The sequence below is a fragment of the Amblyomma mixtum genome, chromosome 5 (assembly GCF_055824585.1).
Source record: "Amblyomma mixtum isolate Tamu chromosome 5, ASM5582458v1, whole genome shotgun sequence".
NCBI classification, from domain to species: Eukaryota; Metazoa; Arthropoda; class Arachnida; order Ixodida; family Ixodidae; genus Amblyomma; species Amblyomma mixtum.
Window position 1 is genome coordinate 58,534,763 of NC_143016.1, and position 21,921 is coordinate 58,556,683.

The window sequence follows — 21,921 nt, forward strand, 5'->3', positions numbered from 1 at the left end:
TTGCCTGTTTTACCAGCAAATTTGCTCCCACTGGCATTTGCTGTTTGTAATGCTGAAGGAATCAGACCGAAGGACTGTTTGCAATTACCATGTGCAAGAAGCAAAAATGGCATTTAAGAAACATGAAGAATGACAAGGATTTGAAATAACCACAAGAAAATGAACAAGGTCAAAGGTCTCCTTCAGTGCACAGAGAAGATGAATTTGGCTGAGATGTCAATAAACATCTAACTTAACAATAGGTTCGGTTTGTTTACCACACTGAAAAAGCGTTGCGGGTCCCTTTCAAATAACTGGGACTTCTTTGCCCTGTAGACAGACATTTAAAGAATTCAAAACACTAAGGTAGCTATTACAGCCTCCCTATGTTACACTGCCCAGTGCCATCAAATGCAATACAGTTTGGGGCCTTCCTGGTCCCCAAAAGATCCATAGGAACTCGGCCGAGATCGAACACAGTGTGCATGACACAACAAAAAAAGCTTAAAGAACTATAATAAATGAGAGATCTGTTTAATGGATAAATGAAAGGCCAGCAGTTAATGATGCTATTAAAACACAAGTGGCCACACTGGCCACACTGTTGTGTCCGGCACTGTTCTAAGCAAAATCCTCAAATTAAAATCCCCTTTTTACTTTTTCTGCACTAAACAAAGCCTTATTTTGTGCTTAAATTAGAAAATTAAAGATTATCGGTGCTTTTCTTGGTGTCAATCACTAACGAGGTTCTCATTCATCGGAGCCACAAGATGACACAAAACTGTCAAAAAACTATTTATTTTTATAACCAAATGCCACAACAGCAGAAATGCCCCGATCCAATAACTCTCTATAATGCTATTGTACTGCACAGATGTTCAACAGAAGTGGAGCATCATGTTCTATGTGCATAAGGCCACTTAACAGCAGCAACATGTTTCACTTATAGTCAGATACAACTCAAGAACAAAGCAGGAAATGCCAATCATAGGAGGCCCCCCAGCCAGTGTCGCAGACCGGTACTGGTTGATTCCCTTGCACTGGCTAGCATCACATCGCATGGGGCTGGCAGGTACAAGAGGCTCAACCACGGATTAACCATTACATCATGACAATCAGTCAACACCATTGGCTGAAAGGCCCCTTTGAGGAGTACTTGCAGCTTCATTCTTGAGTTGTATCCAACTATAGTAAAGGCTAAAAGAAGCCAAAAATTACAATAAAGTGAGGCCGATGACAACACTCTCAAGAGCGCAGGAGGTAGGATTGACAGCAAACTTACCAGATCTAATGCTGCTGCCAGCAAAGGTGAATCAGGAACTGTACCAGGCTGGCAAACCTCTTGCAGGAAGGCAAACCGAAGCATGCCATCATAGACCAGCCGGGTGTTGACCAGTTTGCTCTCTTTCATGATGAGCATCTCGCCATCTCTCTGGTTGTGATCCAAGTCAAAAGAGTTTCGCCGGCTCAGATCTACAAACAAAGAGGCATTTCTCATCAGTTTTTAACAGCAGTAGGCAGGCTTCACACTCAGGAATGAATTGCACTCTATGCAAAAAAGAACTTGGAGCCTCCCATAGCCAAGTGTTTCAATTCACCTCAGCTATGCTAGGAAACTAAAGGTATTTGCAATGTTAGGCAATCAAATTACATGGTTGGCTAACTTCTTCTACCATTTCCCAGAAACCATGTGGGTAAGCCACAAAGTTTTTCCACCCACCTGGAGGCTCTTCAAAGCTGCCATGCTTGCTTTTGCTACGGCCAAAACCCAGCTTGGTGAGCTGGTCCTCCATGCGGCGACGAGCACGCAACAGCGTCAGGCTCATGTGGCTGGCAGATTTGGGCGGCATCTTGGGCGTGCGGTTCATGCCGCTCGAGCGCCGAATCAGGCGTTCAGTCGTGTTGGGTGACGTGTCTAATCCAACTCCTCCAGGTGAACTACCGTACTCTTCTTCACCCGGTTCACCTTTCCGGTCCCCTTTCAGCCATCCCACTGCGTGGACAGCATGCTTCAAGTCTGTCGCAACACTTTAAAAAACAGGATGGCACTTTAAGACATGCACACACTGTACTAGAATCCCAGCTTCGGTGTTCATAAGCACAGAAAAATGCAAGAGTAAAGTTAATGGAATGATAAAATATAAACGCAGATGCTGCATGCAGATGTTACCTTGTTTGGTCACATGATTTCAAACACCATGCATTTTTTTTTTAAACATTCACTGCATCACAACTACTACATGATTTTTTGTTTCAATCAGCATAGCATGCTTGGACAAGCCTAAATAAAATTAAATGCATCATTTTTTTCCTGCTCTCTCTACGCTTGGAATACACCATGAACCAGAATCAATAAATAAAGAGGAAATAATAAATACCAAAATGTGTCTGAATAGCACTACGGGCCAGACACACATAAACATTGTTTTCACTGCAACACACGCCACATCTGAGTGGTGCAAATGTAATACGATATGCAATTCATACTTTACACTGCACCACACAACACAGCTTGTTACCAAAATTGGCAGAAAAACAGTTTGCCGAACTGGACAGGAGTCTATAACACATAAGATGCTGTTCTAAGGAAACAAGCTGCTTTGGAATAGCATGTCCATGCAATGCGTTTTGAAAAATTGTTGCACTACATTCAGCGCTGAAGACGATCAAGCCCAAGTATTTGCATAAACAAGGTTTTTAATTAATGCAAAAGCCACAGTCCTTGTGGTGATATAGATCAGAGGCCATAGATGTGGGCGTGTTTTTATTTTCTTCATTCTTTCATAATGGGGCACATACTTCCAAAGAAAGCGCACACAGAGTGACAGAAAAAGTAAATACGTACCCAGTGCAAACTTAGAGCCCTTGCTGTGCTTAGGAGTGAGGGAGATATTGTCTCCCTCCGACACGCTAAGCCTAGGAGTCAGGGCCCGGTGCTGACGGGGAAATGAGGGCGTTGTCTGTCCTGGCGCTGGGCTTGGGCATGCCGAGACATCCTCCTTCTCATCCATGACGCTCTGCAAAGGCAGTTAAGATGTGCCTGTATAGTATGCATTCTGCATTATATCCAACTTTTGAAAGCAGGATTAGCTAAGTTAGTCTCTTTTTTTTTTATTTTTTCAGCATTCAAGAGCCAGCCAAGGCACTAAATGTCCATGAAGAAATGGTCCCTCCTGTGCTGGATTCAAAATAACCCACATGATGACAACAATCGTACTACTGCTCATTCTCTCACACTTCTGTGAAACTTCTCGCAGTTCCATGGTCGATACAGCCTCATGCAACTCCATATTTGCAAGACTAGCGTTTTCTTCTTAACTTTTTGCCTCGTAAGTAGGAAGAGAGAGGTTATCTTAGAAGTTGACACACATGGGTGCTCAACATCGTCGATTATGTTACCCTATTTTTTTGTATTTTGATATTTTGAATTAGACATAGGTTGTTCAGAACAAACAGGCATTGCTGTTACATATACTAAATGCAGTGAAGCCCTATATGGAACAGTTCAAATGAGCATACGCAGTAATGGCACCATACCTGAGCACTGGGGACCTTTCTAACACCTCGTTTCCTAAAGAAGGACTTCCGGCTGCTCTTCTCAACAGCTGTTTCATCAATGATGAAAACATTTGACGAAAACAACGGGTCCTTCAATTCTTCGTGTTCTAAGGACTTTGCATGTCTGGAAAAAAAAAGCGTTTTAAGCTTACACATGCAGAGTTAAATTAATTAGTTAATATAAACAAGCTTTCAAAGCCCATGCACCACTGTGATGAAATACATGCATTGACACTACTGACTCATAAATGGCACATAAGATTAATACAGTGACAACACAAAAGCTAGAGCAAAACTGAGATAACACACCAACTACAAGTTAACCCTTTTCCAGTGTTGCGTAACAGTAAGCAAAAATAGAAAAAGGTCAAGCGGAGTACCTAACAATTCTTGTCCCTGGTACATAATTCTTCTTTTTGTTTGGACGGTCTGCAGAGTCAAGCATCCCACTCAAGGCCACCCTTCGAAATATGCCCCCATGGTTGTCATGAACATAGCTCATCAGTTGACGCAGATCACAATATAAAGACTATAAAGAAAAAAAGCACAACACAAGCATCACTGCATTCTGCAGAAAGCCTACCAAGGATAGCAAACAACATCTACATGATACCTCTAGTTGATTCCACATCATTCATCAACAGTAAGTATTCACTGCTGATTGACGCTGGACGAAAGCACCAGGGCATAAAAATTCTTCCTTCATTATTTGTACTATAGATAAGATATGCCCCCTAACTTTTAAGGCTCTTTTGCAATGGCAGGTTAATTCTTCTCTACCCATCACCATAACTACCAACAATGTGACACCACCTCAAGACTAGTATTTTTCTGAAAAAATTAAAAAAATTCAGGTTTATGCCAATAACTTAAACCTAGTAGCAGGGCCATATGAAAAGAGAAGTGGTTTTACATACCGTAGGCATGAGTTTTGACTCCTAAACCTGGAAAATTTCTCTACTTCAAAAGCAGTAGCAAGCCACTTTCAAAGTTACACTTCAAGAATAAGCTAGTACAGGTATTATCTAAATTCTACATCCTTGTCATTAAACAGGCTGCTCCTACCACCCATATCACTATAATCATGTCATTATCTCACTACTTCCGTTTACTCATAAAGACAGTCACTTCAGAAGTGCTAAGACCAAAGCAATCCAACTACTACCACATCCTTCCAAATATGCACTTTACAGCTACACAAACTGCATCCCAATATAACCAAAATGAAAAACTTTCCTTTGAACAGAGTTATAACAACTCTTTCAAAAAATCTGATGGCTTGCAATAACGGAAAAAAAAGATTACACATATTGGTATTTTTCATTGCCTATAACGAAGATATTGCTCTCAACATTGAACAATAAGAAATTAAAGAAAACTCGCAAAAAATTGCACGATTACATCACAGAACCTTAATACCGTGCACTGCATCTTAGTGCAGTTATATCTTAAATAATGCACTATACACAGCGCAACCAATAAATGAAACTGATTTATATACATCAACAAAAGCATTTCAACAAAAGCATTTTTACAAAGTGCAACTGCGTTTGACCAGTTGAAACCAACACACATCCTCCCACATTAACATCAAAAGCCATGTGCGGTGCTCGAAACTGAATGCCACAACAAGGTTTTAAGGGACACTGAGAACAAACTGAACTTGGCCTGTACTGCAGTAATCTATAGATTACTATGTACATGCCAATAACAGAGACGCTACTTTCTCTGAACTTTTTTAAGCCAGAAAAGGCCAACAAATGAAACACACGCACTGACATCATCAGCCAGTATTGCAAATAAACTGTGGCGCATCGACAGTCTCTTTGGCATGAATCACGGAGGCTAGGCAACACATCGACTCATTTCCAAGAGGTGACCACGACGAAATATGTTTTGGTGTAATGTCACATGTTTGAATCGAGTGATGGCAAGATTTTTAAATGCAATTTTGTCAGCAAAAACTGCATAATTGCTGCCAGAAAAACACCAACATACCCAGAAAAATCTATAGAATATATTTTTACTAAGAACACTAATGGAATGGCGTTGACCTCAGTGTGCTTTTAAAAAAGTGCTGAAGACACAGCACACGGGTATTTCCGCACTTAGCCCCATCAAGATTCAGCACTAAACAGCAAAGTGCCTCAACCGCTTCTGAGCCACTGTATAAAGGTGGAATTTGGCACCCACCATGTTTTCTTGGTTCTTGAGCTCACGGCTGCACTTGGCCAGTCGTGTGACCAGTGACTTGAACGTGCACGTGACGACTACACCTTCGATGCCTTTTCCGGAGATCCCACCTGGACCGGCTCCAAAGTTGTTGGCATATCCGCTGTGCACACTGCCATCCTGGCTGCTTGTCGTGCTAGTTCTCTTCTGGGCTGAAAAATCCAGCACACTTGCAGTGTTTCACAGGCATGCAATTTTAAAATGCATAAAGAATGGTGGGAACAATATAAAATTGGCTCCGAAAGCTGTACAATTACTCAGCAGGGTCAAACTGCAACCTTGCCTGTCCACATGAGCATGCAACACACACATGCAACACAGCAACGACTTACGTCATATAAATAAAGACAGCACTTGAAGGGGTGCTAAAAGCCCCTCTTTTTGATCAACAGGATGCCTCATAAATGGAAAAACATCACCCACAAAATGATAATCAGGGAAAAAAAAAAAAAAACTTCCAAGAAACTGACCGTTGGAAAAGCTGCTGTAAGCTTTGCACTTCGCGCTCTTCTCTCGAAATTTATTGTCAGACAAAGTCTGGAGTAGCGCTGCACCTGGTGCTACTGTCCCATCATTACATACTTACTTGTTTCCATATTTACTTTTATCAAGCGTGAATTATTTTAGCTCCCTTTGGTATCTCATTCCTTGAATTTGCTTTAATAGTAACATTAATGCACTTTAGTATCTTGTCACTATAATTCCGAGTGGTTTCGCTGAATGCCACAACTCTGTGAGACTTGTGAAATGTTAAAAACTGCACAAGGTGCAAAGTATCTAATGCTGCGAGCAGCAAGGAAAGAGACAAATGGGCTGGCAGAAGACAGCCACAGAACCCACAGCAAAGCTGGCCCCAAGCTAAATCCCGAACTGAAAGCAAGGAAAAAATATTGGTTACTTGCAGCCTCTCTCAATGAATATTCACCACATGCATGTATTTATCAGATCGATATCAATCAGGAAGTTCTAGTGAACACCTGAAGCAGAGTCTGCATGGCAGATACTTGCATTTCCTTTGATGCCATGGGCTGCCTCTAAACATTATGCGATGGGAACTTACAAAGCAGCAGCTAGAAAAGGGTGCAGAGGAGATGCCCCTCAGCAACGGGCTAGTACAACACCAATTTTTTTTTTTGCTTTCAATTGCAAATGCAGCAGAGCCCAAGAGGCACTGCACCACCTATGCAGTCACATATTAATTCAGGAACACATTTAACATCTACGTTCATGCACCTCAGCATCCGTATGTCCGCGGTCCTCTGTTCAAGTACAAAAATTTACCAGACCCAAGCAGGCCTGGCAAAGGACGAGAAGGAAGAGGCAGTAGCAGATAACAAATAAGACATCTCAGCCTTAGCGTTGCAAAGTGGAGGCAGTAATGACAACAAAAAGGCACATGCATTCCTGCAGCAGCCTCACATAGCATTCATGGACATAACTGAAAATTTTTCCCGCTCATGTCAGTCACGACACTGTGTGCACAAAATCATGCATATATAATACGTATTGCACTCAATGCTTGGTGAACTGTGCACTCACTTATAGGTGACAGCAGTGATCCAGTCTCTGCGCAGAAGCCCATGAATGCGTGGTAGATGTCCACTACTTCCGCCAATGAGCGCTCCCGCACAAGTTCACGAAGAAATCTCCGAAACTGGGCCTCATCCGCACGGTGCAAGCGCAGCAAGCAGGCGTGGGCCTGCTTGCGTACAGTTTCTGCAGTTGATGACCGATGACCTTCTCCGCAGCCGTGCGGACAGCCAAGGTGCTTGATTACTCTGCAGTGAACCAAATATGAGGACAGCTCATTGACTCAAATGTCTATCAAATGAACGGCAGTACTCTTGTAGTTCTGTGGTCTGAGCATCTGATACCTCCATAACAATATAAACAGCATGCCTGTTTTTTTGTTTCGGTTCATTTCTCTGTACCTATTTTTCCTACAAGGACAGAGTCACCAGTCATCCCAATCTGAAGTCATCACAACATGGAAAAACCATCATTAGCATATCACAAAATGTAATCAGCCAAAATATACATAGGGCCATTTATGATTACACACCTCAGGGCATAGGCTCATACCAGGTGTTTTACCCAAGATGTTCTGTGATTTTTAAATAGGCTTTTTGAATTAGAACAGCACATTTTTTGGCATAGCATTGTGAATAGTGTAGCGCACCAGAATACAGCTATGATGTGCTAGCTAGTAGGCTGGATAACTAATACCTTAACTTTTCACAGCTACTGTTAGTCTCCTTATTTATCGAAAGACATGTAGCCCCCTGTAAGTAATATCCATATCCGTGTTTAGAATTTCTAAAACACAGTTAACCTCGCCGCTGTGGCCCAACAAATTTTGCCTAAATCACACCAAATACAAGCTCTGTTGATAAGCTTGCAGGCAAAGCAACCCCTCCGATGCACGTAACTCGTCGAAATAGCCAAAATTTGTTGGGCTATAGCACCAATGGTAACTGCATTTTCGAAATTCTAAAAACTGACATGGATATTATGTACTTATGGTTGGCTACACACCTCTAATAGTATAGATCTAATAGTTTCTGGCACAAAGGCCATGTACAGCCAAAAGGGCAAAAAGAATTAGGACAGCTGATGTACAATGACAGCATTGATTGCATTGTGTTGTGTGCCTCTTCTTATGTGCTTCATCTGTACTGTCTACCGACTTTTATCTACTATATTTTTATTGTTGCAACTGAAAGCTCCTTTCACGAATAAACAAATACCCGGCTGTGGCCCCAAGAAACACAGCAGAACAATATAAAACCTAATTTTTTCCACGTGGTAGTCTCGCTTTCTCGCTGTGGACGGCATCTGCAAACCCTGACATCGGGGACATAAAATATAGTCAGTGCAGCGACTCTATGAGACTCTATGCACACAACTATTGCAGTGTTGCCTAGGCGGCGTGCAGTGGCAACAATGCAAGTGACATTAATCGAGATGCATAGGCTTGTATAAGCTATTGTAGAGAGCGCTAAGGTGGTTTTAAAATGCTATTAACAAAACAGTACATTATTATCTATCACGGGTACCAGCAACTGCTTTTGCTGGCAGCACCACTGCAAGTGTAGTGGCTATGTCAGTTGGGTGATTTCATTCATTCATTCATTCATTCATTCATTCATTCATTCATTCATTCATTCATTCATTCATTCATTCATTCACTCATTCATTCATTCATTCATTCATTCATTCATCAAAATAAGTTAAACAATAAAAGCAGCTCTAATTTACTGAAAGAGCAAAAAGTAGGCTATCTTAAGTTGATGTGAACGAAAATGTCTGCATGACAACAGGGGACAGTCGTGAAACACAATACGTTCAGTCCAGGAAGCTCCAGGCATCTGCCGTTAGCCAGAATGCAAGAACACAGCGTGCCGCTACCATCCACTCACACCTGCCTTTCTATGGCAATTTAAAATATAAATTCCTGCATAAACAGTGAGTTCTGCCCTTGTTAGTGCCCCTAATAACCCGAGATCTATCAGAAAATTCCAATATTTTAATTCTCGTCTTCAACAGTAGACAATCCCTTCAATTTTCTACAGGTACATTTTCTAGGTACATTAATCAAGAGTGCAACTGGACATATCAGCATAACTAAAAGTTCAGTAGGACATAAAATGAAAGGTAAAAAAAGAACTAAATACATAAATTGCAGAAAAATACAATTCAAACAGCAGTGACATAAATCTGATGGAATAACACAACCCACAGCTGGTGCCCAACCTGAGTACTAGTCAAAGGCCACTGGGAGAGGCCTTTGTCCTGTAGTAAACTCAATTCATCTGATGATGATTATGATGAAAACAGAGTAGTATAAAAAAACTGAATATTTACAATGCATTACACTGGTACATCAGAGCTTTAAATAAACTAGAACATTAAGCAAAAGTGCAGAAGTCATTACAAGGCCCTTTTCCTCCTCAAAAACGTTCTGTACAAAACCTTATAGTCCTTCCATTCTTTGTTATTAACAACATGACAGTAACTGATGGCAGCTGCCCCGTGCACCTGATAATGCTGTCGACGAACAAATTGTGAGTGGAGAGCTCGTCAGAGCGCTTTTCCGGTTCGGGCCTGGTAGTCTTGAAATCATCCAAGCCCCATGGGTCTGCCTCGTCAGGCCGGCCCGGTTTCTTGGGCAGCACACCCAGGTTTAGAAGCAGCTCCACAATGCTCACCACAACCCCGCACACCCGGAGGGAGCAGCTCGTATCCCTCAGGGTGACAGCGTGGACCGCCTGGGTGAGAAGGCACACATCTTGGAATGCTTCTTATTCAAAGAAGCTAGTCAGCCTTGGCATTTCATGCAACCATCGCTACAAGTTAATTAAAAATCTGAAAATGTAAGCGGGAACGAAACAACCTGACTCTGTGCACAGGTTAACAAGCAGTTCAATATGAAAGCTACAGGCACATGAACATTTCACACTTTTTTGGCTTCGTAACTCTTGAATAATTATACGAAAGAAGCCAACAGTCACTGAAACCAAGGAAAGCATAGGGGAATGTTTCTGTCATTTCCCTATCCTTGTCTGCTCAACAGCTTAATGAAAGTCTCGGTTCTGCAGTCTTCATGCCATAGGTAACATAACAGGGTTGTTGTACGGCTTCCGCCCTCACCATTCGATCATGTTCAATGTGACGCTTACTGTACTACACTTACAACGTCCACAGCTATGGACGAGAGTATCAATGGTGAACATTCTCAAGATTAGGTTACATGCAACATAAATATCCCCAAAAGTTAGAAGATTGGACAGCTGCCACCATAGCCAAGTTGGCAGAGCACTGTAAGCGAAATTCAGAGCTCACGGGTTCAGATCCCACTGGTGGCAAGTGGCTGTTTTTTCTTCTACCTTCCACTGAATATGGAGTGCAAAGTAAACCTTTGATTTGATTTGATTTGAATTATCTTTCAGCCACAAAATAATTGCACTGTTAATTTGCTACTGATCAATACAACAAATGTAAAAAAAAAAAATAGAAACATTCCCCTATTCTTTCCTTGGTTTCGGTGACTGCTGGCTTCCTTCGTATGTATGTCTTAACAAGCCCCTCATTTCCCTACCTTTGTCTGCTCTTGAGCAATTAAGAAAGTCATAACACAATAATTACTCCCTCATCCTCATTAATTAATAGTTAGCAATGCTGCCTACTGGCACCTGCAAGAGATGGCAGTTCTGGATGTCAGAGTAACCTTTTTAATACAAGTCAAGCTCCGGGACATATAAAAAAAAGTGCTGCCATGGTCTAGGAAGCAACCCTCATGGAATTTTTCTAACAAGAAGTGTCCTCGGCAATGCGTTAAGCTGGCACTTGCAAGTTCCAATGGAATCCTCATCCTTAGCACTGTTTCTCCTATGTTGCGTAACAGTGCAGCAAGGAACAACAGAACTATGGGCCAAGAAAGCAGGGTGGATTCTGCGACAATTTCAAACATGTACGACCATTCGTCTGGTGAAAAAACTAAGTGACACTGCTCACTCCGAAAATAATGCTGTATTATGCCGCTCTAATGGCACTGTACTGTATAATGCTCATAGCTATGGAAAGCAAAAGAAAAGAAAGCTGAAAATGATAACAGCGCCATGCTCCTCCATTAAATACACCATAGACTGCGGCTTGGAAAAAGTTCATGCAGGCGAATTTTCTTTCGAGAGGATTTTTCCTCCACATTCAAGATATAGACAAGGTCTTTTTGCTTAATTTTTCCCTAAAAACACTTCCCTAAAAAATGATCTAAAGTGGCAGACCTTCACCAGGGGCAAAGGAGGCAATAAAGCAGAAGCAGAGCTGTGGGTGCATACCCAAGCTCACATTATACAAGAGACGTTTTATAATTCTAAAACTTGCTGTCTTAATGCAGTAACCATGAAGTGCGGTCTCGCCTCATGAAACAGAGCAAGTATATGTGCATGTCTATAAAGCAATACTGTATTTTCCTTTTAAAAGCAAGTATACTCTACATGAGTATCAAAAAGATAAAAGTAGCTTTACCTTCAGTACCACTTGCAGGTTAATTCTGCCGTCAACAGTTATGTAGTGAGTCGACCCAGATGCCTCGTTGAAATCGTCACTGCTGTATATGATGTTAGAATCGGTCTGGCTCCGTGTTATGGACAACTGATGACACAGAGGCATAAACATGGGACTGGGAGGCGTCTCTTCTTTTGGGCTCTCAGCAGAATCCTGCAGAAATAAAAAGTGAAACAAAACATCCACACGCTTTTAACTACTCTGCATCTACTACTTTTGTAGTCGGTAGAATACAGCTAGCAATTCTGCGGCTTTATATAGTTGATATTCATTTATTAGTTTTCCACTCCTCAAGTAGTCACTTTTGTGACAGACATCCTCTGTCATTGCTTTTATTCACTGAGCACTCATTGTTAAGTAAACTGGTTTGTAGCTATCTCTGCATTCAACCTCACGTTGATGGAAGATGAGGCCAGAAGCCTTTAACTGGCCAGTACAAACAACCATTTCTTCCTTCCACATGTGGCATGGACCTGTTCATCATGTCCCTGCCTTCAATCTAGAACAGTGCAGCTACCGTACATGCTTGGTTTTCAAATCTGCTAGTAAACTGCAGGAACGTCAAATTTTGGCAGTGACAGTCCTTTAAATAAGCAGGAAACTACAGAGGTGTACTAGGCTGCAGTTAGTGTGCAGCACTAATCATTGCTGCACAGGCGATTCGAGGCTGCAGGCAACGCTACCCGTGCAGCAGCTAAGCAAGCCCCTTGTTTTCTGCAGATCGCTACCTGGCACATGCGCATCTACATCTACATGGTCATCCTGAACGAAGCACGGATCCCGGCACCACAGCAGCGCCCTTCTGCGGCAGGCCTGATGGTATAAGCCATCGCGGGAATCACTGAGCCATCATTGCTGCACAGGCAATTCGAGGCTGCAGGCAACGCTACCCGTGCAGCAGCTAAGCAAGCCCCTTGTTTTCTGCAGGTACAGTGTGCCTGTCATATATTTTTCGCGAAAAGCAGCCCTCGAATCGTTTGTGCACAATGACTGTTGTGTCTCTTGCGAAAGAACTTGAGGAATTCAAGCAAATGTTTGAAAAAAGAATGAAAGAAATGCTTCAAGCCATCAACGATTCAAAAACAGAATTAGCTCAGCGTTCGAAAAGCGAATTCAACGCATTAAAGGCTGAGATTGAAAGTTTCAGGTCAAGCATGACTTTCATGAATCAAACATTTGAAGAACTAAAGACCACGCGAGCTGACATCGACGCCCAGTGCAAAACGCTTGCCGATAGCAACAAGCAGCTCGCTCACCGTGTGGCTGAGCTGGAGCAGTATTCCCGTCTTAACAATCTTGAGATAAAAGGCATCCCACTGACACAAGGTGAGGACTGCATGCAGATAATGCAGAAAGTGGGCGACGAGATCAGCTGTGCTGTTGGGACTGAGGATTTTGAAGTTGTGCATCGGGTTCCTACACGTTCTGACGAGAAGAATCTGATAGCACGTTTTCGTTCCCGGGAAAAGCGAAATGAGTTCTTCGCTAAGGCTCGAAAGACGCGGCTGACAACGAAAAGTCTTGGCTACTCGGCACTGCATGAGAATGTTGTGTACGTAAATGAACACCTCACACCATCTAACAAAAGGCTGTTTGCAGCGGCGCTGAAACTTAAGAAAGAAAAAAAATGGATGTTCCTTTGGACAAACAACTGTGTCATCAGAACCCGTCAGTCAACAGACAGCACTGTGTCCAGGATAACATCCGAGAAGGATTAGCAGGTTTTTTCTGAAACTTCAACCGCATTAGCCATCGAGTGAATGCATTATTTTTCAACTTCAGATTTGGCAAATAAACTAGGCGGAAACAATCTTACTTCGGCTGTAAATTTTAATGTCCGGAGCCTAAGGAAACATTTCGATGACGTTGCTACCTTCCTGCAGTTAACAAACCATCACTTTTCAATCACCTGTTTTTCGGAAACTTGGCTTCACCCAGAAGACGAAAAACTGTTCTGCTCACAAGGTTACAATGCTGAATTTCTCCATCGCAGTAGCAGTCCCCACGGGGGCGTTGCCATGTACGTTTCATCCTCCCTCTCATACAACAGGCGGGATGATTTCAGCAATAACGTGGATAAGTGTGAGTACTTGTGGCTGGAAATTGAAAATTTTTTGCCGCAGTACAACAAAAAGAAAATAATCGTGGGCACTGTTTATCGCTCCCCTTCCTGTTCAACTGTTGACTTTTGCGACTCTTTCTCTGCTACGCTTGAAAAAATATCTATCGAAAACAAGAACGCGCTAATATTCGGTGACTTCAATATTAATTTACTTGATGGTACATGCCCCAGAATATGAAGAGTTCGTTAACTGCTTTAGCGGATTTGGCTTTGAGTCTCTTGTAAACATACCGACCCGATGCGTGCCACATAATCCATATTCTTTGTTGGAGACTATTCTATCTAATGTTGAGCTTTCGCCGAATGTTGGAGTAACAGAGGTCAACATCACTGACCCCTATCCGGTGTTTTTTTACTTTAACTCCCATCATGACTACAAAACTAATTATGTTCAGACGAAACTAGATATGCAGGCTTACAGTGATGAAATAGCACAGGCAGATTTCTCAGAAATTTTTTCAAGCTCAGACGCTGAACAGGCCATTGATATGTTCTCAAGTCTCATAACAGCTGCAGTTACATCCTGTACAAGACATATAACGACAAAAAGGTATCGCGCACCTCGCTGTCCCTGGGTTTCCCCACATATACTGGAATCATTGAGGAAAAAAGAGAACTTATATAGAAAAACAAAACGACAACCGTTTAATACACGTCTTTTAGATCGCTACAAGATTCTATCTGAACAAATAAACCAGTCTCTTAAAAGTGAAAAAAAAAAGTTTTTGAAACCAAGCTTATCGAATGCAGTAGTAATGCGAAAAGAAAGTGGGAACTGATCAATCAATTCATAAACACGAGACCTAGTCAACAATCTATTAAGACTATCGAGAAAGATGATTCAGCTCTGCACGACCCCTTACCAATAGCCAATGAGTTTTGTGAATATTTTTCCTCCTCTGAAACAGTTCAAAGCGTTGAGTTCCTGTTTTATCACGTCAGCCACAGTCCTTCTTTCTAAGAGCATGCACGCCTCAGGAAGTTTTAGGTGTAATAAGCAACCTAAATAACATGGGTGCTGGATTAGACAATATACATTCTTCCCATATTAAAAGTGTCAAGCACCTTATTTGCGAGCCTCTCTGTCACGTTATCAATGTCATTTTGAAACAGGAGTTTTCCCTACTCAATTAAAACGGGCTAAGATAGTTCCAATATTTAAGAAAGGTAACCGATCACAAATGCATAATTACCGCCCTATTTCTATACTTCCCTTCTTAAGCAAGGCTGTAGAAAAGTTACTAGAAATAAAAATACATTCCTATTACGCCAAATTTAATATCTTGTCTCCTTTTCAATTCGGTTTTAGACGTGGTCATTCAACGGAAAGTGCCCTATTATATTTTTCTGACTAGATCAAAACACAACTTGACAGCGGTATGATAGCCGGCGCTGTCTTCATAGACTATACCAAAGCCTTCGATAATATTAATCATTACATTCTTTTTTGTAAACTCGAAAGCTATGGTATTACAGGCCCGGCGTTGGCCCTGATCAAAAGTTATTTATCCGACAGGTACCAGAGCGTGTGCATTGAAGGTATATTCTCATCTCATAGACTGATTACTAAAGGAGTGCCCCAAGGCTCCATTCTAGGTCCCCTCCTTTTTCTAACCTATATTAATGACCTTCAGACTTACTTAAATACAACCCAATGTCTCTTGTACGCTGACGACACAACCATCATGGCAACTGGTAACACTTCTTCTGAATTAACCACAAATCTTGACTCGTTGCTGCTATCCTTAGAGAACTGGAGTCACACTAAATGTATTAAAATTAATCCGTCTAAAACCAATTTTGTGGTATTTAACGCCCCTCAAAGAAAAATTACTCCACATTTATCAATATCTAGCAATAATGTTTCCATACCACAAACACATTCTGCTACATTTCTAGGTGTGATTGTTGACTCGAACCTAAAGTTTAATCATCATGTCGCCTGCGTTGTTAATAAAATTCGTTTCGGAATAAGGGCTCTTATCACGGAATAAGGGCTCTTATCAGAACAAGGCCATTCTTTAGCTTACATACGTTGCTTTCAATCTATTACGGATTCATACACTCCCATATTAATTACTGTATCACTTCATGGGGTAGCACATACAGAATTCATCTTTTTATACTCATTTCTATGCAAAAACAAGCACTTAGAATCATCACTTTCTCTTCTTTTACCCAGCTGTCTGCACCTTTGTTCCATTCACTACATGTTCTGCCCTTTGAACATCTACAGAAATTTCAGGTCCTGGTTTTTCTTTTCAAAGTCATCAATAAGTATATATGTGTTAATTTTGTCCCTGAAAATATAATTACTAATAATAACGTCACGCGTTTTGCTTTGTCGAACAATTTATTGTTGCCAAAAGTGCGGACTAATTATGGAAAGCAAACTACATCGTTCTTTGCCATCTCCACTTGGAATAATTTGCTCCCTTCACTGAAATCCCCAATGTCATTGTACCAATTCAAAAAAATGTTAAAACACCACTTGTTTGAATCCTTAGATGTTTAATAACGTTGTTGTGTTTGCAATCACTACGTAACATTCATTTGCTGTAAACTTCTTTCCTTTTTGTCTGTTTATTTGCCTTCCTTTTTTCTTTTTTTTTTACCTCGGATTGTTGTGCATGCGCCGGTTTATGTATTCTGTTCAGGTAGCGATAGGAGGCCCTATTTGCAGTCTCGACTTTTGGGCCTCCTGATGTATATACCCCATAACCATGTACTGTAAATATGAAATAAACTTGATTTGATTAGAAAAAAAAAAGAAAGGTGCAGCCAAGAGCAATTACTATATAAAAAGTTCATCACAAGGCATCTTTTTCAACATTACTGAACTTTTTAATTAGCACATTTTTTTGTGCCTTCAATATCTCAAAATATCATTTATCCTGATTAACTGGCTGTCTAATTTAGAAGTAAGAAACTGTGCATAGGTAACCAACAACAATACAAGTACAAGCTAATGCTTCTATAATACTCTTCTTCAGGGCACCTCATACAACATCCTAATGCAGCATATGATATCTGGAATGCAAAAGCCTAGAACTAAAGTCACTGAGGAAAGCTCGAGAGTTTCGGCAGTACATGCTTCTTTAACATGCACTGAAATTCAAACACGCAGAGCCAAACTATGCCCTATATCATCAGAGCCTCAGAGCCAGTACCTCAGGCCTCGTCACCTCAAAATTGGCAGTTGAAAAAATTGCAGAAGACACTGAAGCTCTTCTTTAAGTGCTTTTAGTGGGTTAACATCCATATATGCGAAAGTGGTCATTCTAGACTTCACATTCATAGGTCCCTGGAAGTCCTCATACCACTCCTGGCACAGTGGTGCAGCAGTTAAGCGACTGCCCTGCGACGGCAGGTGCTCCCAGCAGTGGGCCTTGTGCAGCCCACATTGCTCTTTCCAAGCAACAAATCAATTATTTACCTGCCACCTGCCACGGTAGGCAGTTTGCTCACTATTCGGTGGGCAAGTCATGAGGATGCCGCAAGGTCATGAGACCTAGGTGGCCCACCTGCCTCCTAAGTTGCTTTCTGGAGACCATCTGCCAGATCCATGCCCGTGATTTTTCGCTCATAATTCCAACAATGCTGACGCCAACAATGTGAACACCTGATTTTTTGCGTAATGGAGCCTTTAAAGGTGCAGTGAAGAGGAATCTGAACTCGTCTTTTTGCCACGGGAACTCAATCTACACGCTCCGAGCATTCTTAGAAACTTCGATTTATTGCCCTGTGTGGGCGATTTCCCTAATTAAATCAGATTAACGTCCGGCTCCTGCCTTTTTTTTTTTAATTCTCCCTGTACGGTGGGCGGAGTCAACCAACGCGTGGAGTGCCTTTCAGCCAGCTCCGTGGAGGCTTGCCGCTCTGCCATCGGCAGAGTAATACGTAGTAATCCGTAGTAGCAAATAGTCCGCGCGTATTTTTATTTCTGCAGGCTTATTTTGCATCTATATTATCTGCAAATGAAACTATTTATTCACGGAAACATAAAAAACAAAATAAAGCGAAAGAAAAGCCTCCACGGAGCTGGCTGAAAGGCACTCCATGCGTTGGTCGACCCCACCCACCGTACCGGGAGAATTAAAAAAAAAAAAAAAGGAGGGAGCCGGACGTTAATCCGATTTAATTAGGGAAATCAGCCACACAGGGCAATAAGTCGAAGTTTCTAAGAATGCTCGAAACGCTAGAGTTCCCGCGACAAAAAGACGAGTTCAGATTCCTCTTCACTGCACCTTTAATGTGCGTTACAAATGACAAGCTGATCAGTGACTGGCTTCTGCGTCTCACCTGGTTGATGAAGAATTGGATGGAAGCAACCGGGGAGTGCTCAGTGACAGTGATGATGGGGTTGGGCACACTGTGCGTGTGAACAGCAGGAAGCTTGCGCGGTGCCCCTGGAGGTTCCCGCGGTGGCACTGCAATGGTTGCCATGGTGGTGGCCGGCTCTCTGGGACCAGGCGGCTCTTCGATGTGGATGCTGGGGAGGCTTTTGCCTCGCACCATCTCCGATTTGGAGAAAAACGCATGTGCCGAGAATCCAGGGGAGCGCACGTGATCTTCCTCATCAGGGTCTCTCAGGAGGCCCAGCGCTGAGCTGGGGCGCGGAGGAAGCAGCCGTGGAAGGACAACTGCTGGCATTGGGGAATGGTCGCTTGGCTGGAGGGGCTCGGACCAGCCGGCGGGCTCTTCGACAGCACTTGTCGTGGCGTTGTTGTTAGTCGTGGTGGTGGTGCTGCTGCTCCCACCACCGACTCCAGCAACTGCCACTGCTACTTCAATGGTTGGACGGTGGTTGCTGACACTGCTGCCATCATCATCATCCCGCCCCAAGCGGTCCAGGATGCGCTCAGACAGGCGTAGTCCCTCCTCCACAAAAGCCCGCAAGTCACCTCGATTGAGGCGTTTGTTCCTGCATTCATGAACAAAAGAGGTAAATCAACAAGCTCTACTGCAACTGAACGGTGCCTCAGACACTGAGACCGCAACAAGAAATGGTGGAAACTGTGAGGCGAGGATCCATACCTATGTTGCAGGTGCCCCACATGCAGCTGTGCTGCATTCAAATGTGGCCCACCTGAATGCTGTGTCAGATAAGTAGCGATAAGCTTAAAATAAAAAACATAACACAGTGTGCAAAGATTTTACTAGTGCATTTTACTAGTAGGCAGTCGTCTTGATCAGATCAACATATTTCTTAATTTACCTGATTTCATCATTAACAAATCTAAATGTGCTAACCTTTCTACCATTAACTTTAACACAAAATTTACAACTTAACTCATTGTTTCCTAGGGATCCTGATTGACCGCAACTTATCATGGAGCCCGCATTGTACTCTACTGAAAAAAAAGCTAACATCTATCGCTCATTTACTCCGATTTCTGGGTGGAAAATCATGGGGCTTGACGGTCCAGTCAATGCTGGAGTTGTACAGAGCTCTATTTCTGGGATACTTGCGGTACAGTACACCTGTACTCACAAACACGTCCAAGACTAACATGCGTGCCCTCCAGACAGTGCAGGGTCAGGCCCTTCGCACATGTCTAGGTCTCCCTCGGAGCGCATCAACACCGGGAAGCATTGCACTCGCCAAAGACCACCCTATCTCTACTTATATTGTCCTAGACTGCTTGCGAATGCACATACGTCATATTTCAAGGACTTCACAGCATCACCTTGCGCCTCTGCCACTGCAGAGACCGCATTCTGCATTTGCAAAGGTGATAACAACGCAACAGTCGTCGATCCCACAACAGTTCACCCCGGCAGCACTACCTCCCTCTCCTCTGTGGTGTATGCGGCTCCCATGTGTGTGCCTTGCTATTCCGGGGATAGGGAAGAAATCAAATTTATCGACGCCAGCCATTAAGCAATTGACACCGTCCATGCTCCTCTTCGAATATTGAGACCGTACTCATGTCTATACGGATGGATCAGTAACCTCTACTAGTTCTGCTCGCGTTGTGGTCGTTCCTGCGCGACAGACTCAAATTCACCAACAAATTTTGCATCGGACTACCTCTACTGGCACAGAATTGGCCGCACTTCTTGCGGCGGTACAGTATATCTCACAACAATCAGCTCAAAAATGGGCTGTTTTCTGTGATTCAAAATTTGCCCTACAATGTCTTCAATCTGCCTTGAGACATAGTGACCATGAGCAACTTGTAGCGGAGATACGATATCTGCACCACCAGGCAATTGAACAAGACCATGAAATCATCTTCCAATGGGTACCAGGCCATAGAGGCATTGTTGGTAATGCCTTAGCTGACGATGCTGCTCGATCGGCTCACGATACAACAAACACTGTCCGCATACCATTGACAAGAGCTCACGCAGCAAGGCACCTTCAACTGCTCGCCCGAAACCTGACTGTAACGTCGTGGTCTGCCCCTAGAGGTTGGACACCCCGCTCGCACCACTTCAACCTTTTGCTTCAACATCATATACCATTCGTCCTCCCCTGCGGTGATACTAGGCTGTTGTGCCGCCTGCGGCTGGGAGTGGCGTTCACAAACGCCTATTCCCATCTCATCTCAATGGCACACTCTCCAGCGTGTGACCAGTGCGGTTGTGATGAAACGATCGGACACCTCCTTTGTGACTGCCCTCGTTTTGAGCGAGAGCGCGCTTTCCTAATTGCTACTCTGTACCGCTTGGGCTCGCATCCTTTAACAGAGTCCAACGTTCTGGGGCCTTGGACACAACCTTCCTCGCAAAGGAAAGCAGTGAAAGCGCTCCTGAGATTCTTAAGGGACTCGGGGTTGTATTCCCGTTTATAATTTTTAAGTTTTCAGTGCGCGCCCTCTGTCCCCGTGACATGATGGTCGCTGGACACTTATAAAACTCATTTCATTGCCGCTCTTTTTCCTTTTTTCTCCTTTGTTCCCCTCCCCAAGTGTAGGGTAGCCAACTGGGCATCGCCTGGTTAACCTCCCTGCCTTTCCGTCCATTTCTCTCTCTCTCTACAACTTAAAAGATGTGGGCATGTTTATAAATTCCCATTTCACCTGCTTTCTTCGAAGCAACTTTAGCATGGTCCCCCCTTTTTTTTTTTGAGCTTCAAATAAAGCCAACAAGCTTTTTAAATTGCCACGTGACTGTCTGCTCCTGCGTTGCAATGTTAATGCACTCTAACACTGCGGAAAATTCCTTTAGGCTTTAGTTCTAACCAAGATAGTTGTGCCTCTCACGATTTTGCTGGGTTTTTTTTTTGCCATGAAACTATGCTTTCATAGCTGAGAAATATGGAGTTAAAGTTGAACTGTGATTTCCTGCCACTCCAATTTAAAATGTCTGGTAATGACATTTCGCATATGCTGAACTATTCTGACTTTTCACAGCCCCGCGACATGCCTCATAGAGCTAATGTATGATAGTGCCTGAAATTTTAAATGCATCGCAACTGATTGTTTGGCTTTTCGAACCTCATGCGCACTCACCACAGCACCTCCACCAAACTATCATATGATGTGTATGGTGGAAAGTCGTTAATTCAGATGTCATGGGTGACCAAAACTTGATCGAATAAAGCAGAATTCAAGCTAAAAGGCAGCCTTTTAAGTGGCGAGGCTGATATTCTCCATATGATCACATATTGCAAATGTGATCATATGGAGAATATCCCAAATGGCCGCCGCGGTGGCTCAGCGGTTATGGTGCTCGGCTGCTGACCCAAAAGACGCGGGTTCGATCCCGGCCGCGGCGGCTAGAATTTCTTTGGAGGAGAAATTCTAGAGGCCCGTGTACTGTGCGATGTCAGTGAACGTTAAAGAACCCCAGGTGGTCGAAATTTCCGGAGCCCTCCACTACGGCGTCTCTCATAGCCTTAGTCGCTTTGGGACGTTACAAGGGAAGCTGAAACATATTGCAAATGCATGGTTGCGAGTTCCTACCATCTTGGTCACCGTCCGCTGCTCAAACTTGAATACCAGTCAAAGGTTAGC

The 21,921-nt window shown here is 43.0% G+C and overlaps 1 protein-coding gene across 5 annotated transcripts in view; it reads right to left on the reverse strand.

The window, feature by feature from the left end:
* Nucleotides 1–21,921, reverse strand: part of unc80 (unc80, NALCN channel complex subunit) — a 139,197-nt gene that overhangs the window by 91,760 nt on the left and 25,516 nt on the right. For 4 of the 5 annotated variants that reach the window (XR_016283020.1, XM_089544603.1, XM_089544602.1 and 1 more), the window contains exons 11-20: nucleotides 18,260–18,881; nucleotides 11,797–11,988; nucleotides 9,808–10,037; nucleotides 7,309–7,547; nucleotides 5,731–5,921; nucleotides 3,918–4,066; nucleotides 3,517–3,661; nucleotides 2,825–2,996; nucleotides 1,700–1,972; nucleotides 1,262–1,452 (exon numbers count right to left, since the gene is read on the reverse strand). Coding sequence is in view for 4 of the 5 variants with exons in the window: in XM_089544603.1 (XP_089400729.1) it covers nucleotides 1,262–1,452; nucleotides 1,700–1,972; nucleotides 2,825–2,996; nucleotides 3,517–3,661; nucleotides 3,918–4,066; nucleotides 5,731–5,921; nucleotides 7,309–7,547; nucleotides 9,808–10,037; nucleotides 11,797–11,988; nucleotides 18,260–18,881 (2,404 nt within the window). In the remaining variant the exon portion in view is untranslated. The remainder of the gene's footprint in view (nucleotides 1–1,261; nucleotides 1,453–1,699; nucleotides 1,973–2,824; nucleotides 2,997–3,516; nucleotides 3,662–3,917; nucleotides 4,067–5,730; nucleotides 5,922–7,308; nucleotides 7,548–9,807; nucleotides 10,038–11,796; nucleotides 11,989–18,259; nucleotides 18,882–21,921) is intronic. The other variant, XM_089544604.1, reaches the window with a different exon arrangement.